The following is an 8,002-nucleotide window of genomic DNA, read 5'->3' as shown; positions in this document are numbered from 1 at the left end:
AACAAAACAAAACTCAAAGAACTTAAATATTCACAGGACAAACCCAGAATATTATGCAAAATATGAAGGGTGAGATCAGCAGAGGCTGCCTATGGATAATCCAAGCAGGAATTACACACAGGGGCTGGATTCCAGCTGGGAACAGTCTCCCCTACGAGGCAGGTTTGGGATTTGCTGCTGTGCCTAAGGCAGGGAGAAGTGAGCAGCAGGCAGAATAAAAAAAAAAAAGTGAATTAATGCTGGGATTCTTCAAGCAGGAGCCCCACAAGTCCAGCACAACAAAGGAAAGGTTGGGTGGGTTTGTTTTTGTTTTTTTTTTTTTTTTTAATGAAAAGTTAGCCAGAAGTCAGCAGGGTGTCCTCTCTATATTGCACCAAGTTTGGTTGTAATTGAGAAATTAGAAACCTCTGCACTTAGAAAAGCTACATTTAAATATAAACCCAAGTGGAGTGAGCAGAGTTCAGCTTTTAAAACAAGTCAACATTTTTTCCTACCAGCTACAACATTTCTGTCTTCTCAAGCCCTCTCCAAACTGAAAAAACACCTCTGATCAAAGACAGGGCTACTACTTCTCCTCAGAATTTATTTATTTATTGCTTTATTTACCACTGACAAAGGCTAAGAGATGGAAACTTTTAGAGGATTTAAGGCAATTCCACAAAACCAACACCTTAAAGGCAGTTCTGGTACACAGTGGTCTTCATTCCAAAAGCAGGAGAGGTTTTATCTTGTAAAAAGGACAGGGACACTCAGATTTTTAGCCAAAAAAAGACCCTTTCAAACATCAGTTTATCTTTCTAACACACAGCACTGAAGTCAAGTTATTCCAGAGCACCAATGTAGAGAAAAGAATAAAAGAGAGAAGTCAGATGAAGAATTTAAAAAAAATCACTAACTACAAATAAAAATTAAACAGTAAAAACACCTAAATAACTACAAATAAAAACTAAATACCCATAAACAAACAAAGAAAAAAAAATCATAACAGGCTTGTAAAAAAAAGCTAAATGTGCTCAGTATTAGGCTCATCCTTCAGTTGCAAAAACTTTGGAATTTCATTAAAGGAATATGGAAAACTCATTACAACACTGGTCCAATGGGCATGTGCATTATTTTTATTTCTATACAGAGTGAAAACAAACAGCATACAGACAAGAGTAAACTGGTTTTTTTGTTGTTGTTGTTAAAGAAAAAAAAAATCAGGTTTAATATTCCAAAATGGTTTTGTGAAAACAGGGATTAAAAAAAAATAATAATTAAAAAAAAAAGGTTGTGTAAAAGAGATAGAAAGGAGTTATTTTAACTTCAGGCCAAGCACAGCCTGCAGGGATTTGCAGCAAGATTTGACTAAGAAATGATGGATTAAAAACAAGCAGAGTCCTGCTGGTAATCCAGGAGGAGGAATGGAGAGGATTTGCACAGAGAACCCTGTGTGTAAACTATTCCCACGTGGAGTCACAGGGACAGACAAGACTTCAAGGTGATGCTTGTCACTTGTTCCTAGAGAAAAAAAAACTACTTGGCCAAGAAGCTCACAGAGTTTTCTACAGCTTTTTTTTTTTTTTTTTTTTTGTTCTGGAAGAAATCGATACAAGCAGCAGGTTTCTGGTCAGCCAGAGGATCCCACTGCAGAGTGCTTGTGCTAAGTTCCATCAGCTCTTGGTAAGAATAAAAAGGTTGGGAGGGGTTTGTAGCACTCATTGTCATAGCAAAAAAAGCAGTTTTTGTCATGTAAAAAGCCTAAACTAAAGGAATTTTAGTTCCCTAACTGAAGGAACTTTTTTCCCCTCAGCATTTCTTCAGGGCACAGCTAGAGAGGTTTATACTGAAGAACAGTATAAGAACAGGGAAGCCTTTTGGGAGGTTTCACCAACGACCAGGTGAGTGCATTTTCCTTGCTAATGCTCCCTAATGCAGGAATGACTCTGGTTTACATTCTCTTCCAAATAATCCCTAGGGAACAAACCATTCCAGAAGCCACAGCAACTATTCCTTGGCACTTCTCTGCACACAGACAGGAGAAGTTCCAGCCATTTGCCAACAGCAAGTTTTCCTTTGGAATACCTGATGCCTTTTTTTTTTTTTTTTCTCCTTTTAATTTTTTTTTTTTTTTTAATAATTATTATTCCCTCTGAATTCATGAAACGCAGCAACATTACCAAGCCAGGAGCCATTCTTCTCTTCAAGCTGAAGGATTTGACATTGATCTCCCTTTGAGTGGCTGAGGCAAGCACTAATCCTGATGCAAATGCAGTTAAGATTTCTCCAGGGGAGCAGCACCAGGCACTGAGCGCTGCCGGACACCGCTCGGCGATGAGTCCCTCTTGCTCCCCTCCTTACCCTCTGCTTCATTATCTGAGATATCTCCCTCATCTGCCTCTTGCTCTTCATACCTGTTCTTCAGCAGGTGAGCTGACTCTGAGCCTTGTTTCCCTCAAGGAGAAAGGGAAAATGCACAAATAAATAACCATTCCCAAGTAAAATTCACTTTTTTTAACATCACGGGCGAGTGGGGCAATGCTGAGAGCTCCAGTCAATTTTCTTTCCCTGCCCGTGTGGAATTTCATGTCTTGCAGGGATGAAAACACTCTCAAAAATTTTTCTATCCCAAAAAAACAGTTTTAAAAACAGCCCAGCTTTACTAAATAGAAAATCCCAACCCACTACAAACCCTAAGGGTGAGGCATCAATCCCAAATGCAAAGTCCTACACTCACATCTAGGATTTCTTGGATATTTTCTGTAAATGAGATTTACCAAAAAGTTTCACTGAATGAGAAGTTTGCTGTGGGCTTACTTGACTGAGGCTGGAGCTGTGGTGGTCTCTGCCTTTTGGAGGGACAGATGCAGTCTGCCAGGAACACCATCATCTGAAACCAGAGCAACCCAAGGTGAAACTCCCAAACATCAAAAGCGTTTAGGCTGGAAAAGATTTTTTTAAGGCAAATTTACACCCATCCAGCCCCACATTTGGTGTGACCATTTCCCTTTGGATTATGGATCCTGCTCTTCATCAGCTCAAGGTACCCTAAAACCCCACCCCAAAACAGAGGTGGAGGCAACAACAAAGTCACACTCAGCCCCAAGGACTTCTTCACTTACAAGCCCCAGGACCATTCCTAAGAACAGAGTTGCCAATCCAAAAACAGCATAGGAGCCCCAGACTGGTATTCCAAGGTTTTCTGTTAAATAGCCATGGCCATGCTGGAATAAAAGAGAAAAGAATCATTTCAGCAAGAGCTGAGTTTCGTGCTGAGGATAAAATGAAGTGGAGGTGTAAGCAAATACCCTGATCCACATGGACAACTTGAACAAGGCTGACATGCTGCTCATCCTGGAAAAAAAACAGAGAAGAGGAGCTGAGAACACTTTAAAATCATCCTCAAACCTGTGTGAAACAACCTCAGCTATAAATTCCCAAATTTCTTTAACTTGGATCTGCTGACATGTGAAATTACTTTTCTGTTCTATCTGGACCAATGGTCTGTGAGAAGGCAGCTGGAGCTCCAGTCAAGATATTAAGAAAGAAGCTTCAGGAGGTTTTATTAAAACAAAAATTTAAGCTATTAAAAGAAAATCAGGTTATAAGACCTGAGAGATCTTCAGACACTTAAGTTTGGTGTCTGAACAGAAAATAACAGAGAACTTGTTAATGCTAATTTAATACCCAGTTTCACACATTCCTTGGTGTGGGATAACACTGTGTAAGAGAACCACCCTCACAGCCAGGAATTCCTTCCATATATCAAACCTAAATTTCCCTTCTGACAGTTTAAACCCCTTCCCCTTTTTCCTGATGGAGAATCCCTCTGTGTTTTCCTTGTAGACCCCTCCAGACAATGGAAGAAACTTCCTAGGATTTAACTGGGCAGAACCACCTGAGTGCCACAGAAACCAAACAATTTCAAAGGTCAGCAAAAAACTAGAGTTTTTTTTTTTGTTTCCTAAACTTACAAGAGTAAGTTTACTTACTCTTCAAGCCTTAAAGTAAACCTTGCTGGGGACATCTCTGCTATGGTGACAATGCTCAGGTCACCTCTGCTATGGTGACAAACCCTCCCACAGCAACAGAGGAAGAATTAGGACACCCACCCACCAAATTCACACAGTTCCCGCCCACACAGAGCTGGGAACAGGGAGCAGGACACACCTCAGGATGTCTGAGAATAAATTCTGACAAAAACCAATGTAAAAACTTACAGGAAAGAGGAAGGGCCAAACCAGGAGGACACAGGTTCAATGGATTTCCATTCCTCGTCGCTGATGAAATTAATGAAGGCAGCTTTGGTCCTGGCTCCCTGGTATCTCCTGAACTCTCCATCTTTGCAGCTGTAAAACAACAACAACAACAACAAAATCCTTTATTTTATATGACCCAAGCACCAAGTGCAGCATTTGTTTCCACCCAACAAATCCCCTCCCATCACTTGGTCTATTTTTACAAATTCACTTTTTCAGAGTTTTGTTGTTTTATATTTTTTTTTAGCTGATATTGTCTCTAAAAAATATTTTCCAAACACCTGGACTAGCTCCAAGTTATCTCTGCCTCCATGAATACCTTGGCTAGCTTTAGGCTGTGATTCCATAAAAAGAAAAAAAAAATAAAAGATAATGATCTTCCTAAAGCCCTTGCCACACACCTGCACTGAAGATCAACCCAGAAACGATTGCAAAACAGAAACACCCATGAAAAGGCAGAATAAATAAGGCCTGAAGGGAAAGGAAAAGAAATCATCCAGCAGCACAAGGTCACAGTGGGTGAGACGGTGGTTGTGTCAGTGAAGAGCAGCTCCTGTTCTTAAAGAGCATAATAAATCTTATTTATTTGTCCCAGAAAAAAGAAGAAAATAAATGGCCACTCTCACCCCAAAACCCCCCTGCTGCCCTGCACTTACTGATAGATGGTGGGGAGGGCTGTGATGATAAATCGTCCACTTAACCCTGTAAGAAAAGTTATTTTTAGAGTATTTGTATGGAAAAAAAGAGGCAAAAAATGCTTTAACACCCCAAAACACACCATCAGGCCTAGGTATCAATCTTTCAATGCAATCCAACACAATTCTGTGCATGTCAAAGCAGCACACACTAAATAAAAAGTCCCTGGACCAAGAGCAAGGAAATTTATCCATGGGGAAAATGAGATATCCAGAGAAAATTCATCTATTGGACTGTTTTGGCTGGAGCTCTTCAACTCTCCTTTGCACAGATGATCTGCAGCCTCCAAAAACCCTGAAGAAAATAATCCCAGTGAGGCAAGTTTCAAAAGTAACTGAACTCTGGAGAAAGAGATCTGTATGGCAAAGGTTTACAGGGTTACAAATCCCAGACAGAACAAAGAGTTTCAGGAGAGTTCCAGGAGAGCTGATTGCATTTCCCCTCTACCAACCAAAGGAGGGACTGGAATGGCAAGGCTGAAACCTTGGTTTTTGCTTAAAAATTATGCTTATAAAGCATTTTATAAGCTTATTTGCTTATAAAATCTCCTCAAAATCATGCTCTGGAGAAAAACCTTTAACTCCTTTTAGCTCTTATAGTCTATCCATTTTATTTATTTTATTTATTTTATCTACTGTCTGACAGTCTTGTCCCTGTGAGGAAAGCTGGAGGTTCTTGTGTGAAACCCGGCACAAATTCCCAGAGAAGCTGTGGCTGCCCCTGGATCCCTGGAAATGTCCAAGGTCAGGTTGGACTTTGGGGTTTGTAGAAACCCAGGACAGTGGAAGTTGTGATATGGGATGATCCTCAAGGTCCCTCCCAACCAAAACACTCTGGGATTCTATTAAGCAAGATCAAGGCGTTTAATCACCCAGCCAAGAGCAATGTGCGTTTAGTAGAGGTGAGTAAACCACTTTCATTACCCTCATTAATTCAATTTTTCTCCCACAATTGGAGAAACCCGGGATAGTGGAAGTTGTAATATGGGATGATCCTCAAGCTCCCTCCCAACCAAAACACTCTGGGATTCTATTAAGCAAGATCAAGGCGTTTAATCACCCAGCCAGCAGCAATGGTAGAAGTGAGTAAAACACTTTCATTACCCTCATTAATTCAATTTTTCTCCCACAATCACAGAGCGGAGATGAGCACCCCCAAACCCCTCAGTTCCCTCAAACCCCTCAGCTCCCCCAAACCCCTCAGCACCCCCAAACCCCTCAGCTCCCTCAAACCCCTCAGCTCCCCCAAACCCCTCAGCTCCCCCAAACCCCTCAGTTCCCTCAAACCCCTCAGCACCCCCAGACCCCTCAGCACCCCCAAACCCCTCAGCACCCCCAAACCCCTCAGCACCCCCAAACCCCTCAGCACCCCCAGACCCCTCATCTCCCCTAAACCCCTCAGTTCCCTCAGACCCCTCAGCTCCCCCAGACCCCTCAGCACCCCCAAATCCCAGGTGGGGGGAATTCAGGAGCCTTTTCCAGCCTCTCTCACCCGGCTGTTCCGTCACATCCACTTTGGCCACGTTGACCCCCAGATCTTCTCCCCACTCGGCGAATTTCTCCCACTCGGGCTGCAGGTTCTCGCAGGCGGGACACCAGGGCGCGTAGCTGCGGGAGCGGCACGGCGCTGTCACCACACACACAAACACACCCCAAAAAACACACATAAATCCCCCCCAAATCGCCTCTCCCCAACTCACAACTCCACCATCCACTCGTCCTGCAGCAGCTCCCGCCACATCCCGTCCGAGAGGACCTTGACGGGGCTGGGTTTGGCCCGGGCTGTGGCGGGGATCAGGGTCAGGGTCAGGCAGAGCAAAGCGCAGAGCGGAGCCCTCAGCGGCGCCGCCATCTTGGCCCGCCCTATTCAGCGTCACGGCCGGGGAGGAGGGACCGGGCAATGCTGGAAATGGTTGGGGGTTGGGAGGGATTTTAAACCATCGGGTTTTTTCAGGCTTTGCTATAGGCGAGGCGCGCCTTGAGTTGGGTGAGCGCGACTCGTCCAGCTTGGTTTTGGATGATTTTAAGGGTGAGGCAGCGGCGGCTGGTTGGGCAGGTTGTGCAAGAGCCTCATCACACTCACAGGGAAGGGTTTATTTGATATATGTCCTAAATTTCCCTTCTTTCAGTTTGCAGCTTAGCACAGAATCGTTGAGGTTGGAAAAGGTCTCTGAGGTCACTGAAAGTCCAAGCTGTGCCCGATCCTCACCTTTTCCCAGCCCAGAGCACTCAGTGCCACCTCCAGGGATGGGGATCCCACCATTGCCTGACCAGCCCCTCCTAATGCCTGACAACCCTCCCTGTGAGCAAATTATTCCTCATATCCAACCTAAACCCTCTCTGGCTCTACTGAAGGTTGTTCCCTCTCCTCCTGTCCTTGTTCCCTGGGAGCAGAGCCTCCTCAGCTGTCCCCTCCTGTCAGGGAGTTGTGCAGAGCCACAAGGTCCCCCCTGAGCCTCCTTTTCTCCAGGCTCAGCCCCTTCCCAGCTCCCTCAGCCTCTCCTGGGGCTCCAGACCCTTCCCCAGCTCCCTCAGCCCCTCCTGGGGCTCCAGACCCTTCCCCAGCTCCCTCAGCCCCTCCTGGGGCTCCAGACCCTTCCCCAGCTCCCTCAGCCCCTCCTGGGGCTCCAGACCCTTCCCCAGCTCCCTCAGCCCCTCCTGGGGCTCCAGACCCTTCCCCAGCTCCCTCAGCCCCTCCTGGGGCTCCAGACCCTTCCCCAGCTCCCTCAGCCCCTCCTGGGGCTCCAGACCCTTCCCCAGCTCCCTCAGCCCCTCCTGGGGCTCCAGACCCTTCCCCAGCTCCCTCAGCCCCTCCTGGGGCTCCAGACCCTTCCCCAGCTCCCTCAGCCTCTCCTGGGGCTCCAGACCCTTCCCCAGCTCCCTCAGCCCCTCCTGGGGCTCCAGACCCTTCCTCAGCTCCCTCAGCCCCTCCTGGGGCTCCAAATCCTTCCCCATCTCCTTCAGCCCCTCCTGGGGCTCCAGACCCTTCCTCAGCTCCCTCAGCCCCTCCTGGGGCTCCAAATCCTTCCCCATCTCCTTCAGCCCCTCCTGGGGGGCTCCAGACCCTTC

At 45.9% G+C, this 8,002-nt stretch overlaps 1 protein-coding gene across 1 annotated transcript; it reads right to left on the bottom strand.

Moving 5' to 3' along the window:
• Positions 1–299: 299 nt before the first annotated feature.
• On the bottom strand, positions 300–6,790 carry TMX1 (thioredoxin related transmembrane protein 1). Its single transcript, XM_083863507.1, has 8 exons — positions 6,634–6,790; positions 6,426–6,541; positions 4,895–4,940; positions 4,200–4,328; positions 3,288–3,333; positions 3,102–3,203; positions 2,797–2,869; positions 300–2,433 (listed from the first exon to the last, which is right to left on the bottom strand). Exons 1-8 carry the CDS (start codon positions 6,783–6,785, stop codon positions 2,255–2,257), a joined length of 843 nt encoding a protein of 280 aa, XP_083719633.1. The 5' UTR covers positions 6,786–6,790; the 3' UTR covers positions 300–2,254.
• Between the last annotated feature and the right edge of the window lie 1,212 nt (positions 6,791–8,002).

This window comes from Zosterops lateralis, assembly GCF_965231275.1.
Source record: "Zosterops lateralis genome assembly, chromosome: 6".
NCBI lineage: Eukaryota > Metazoa > Chordata > Aves > Passeriformes > Zosteropidae > Zosterops > Zosterops lateralis.
The sequence above is the reverse complement of the archived record's forward strand: the minus strand, read 5'-3'. Positions and strand labels throughout refer to the sequence as shown.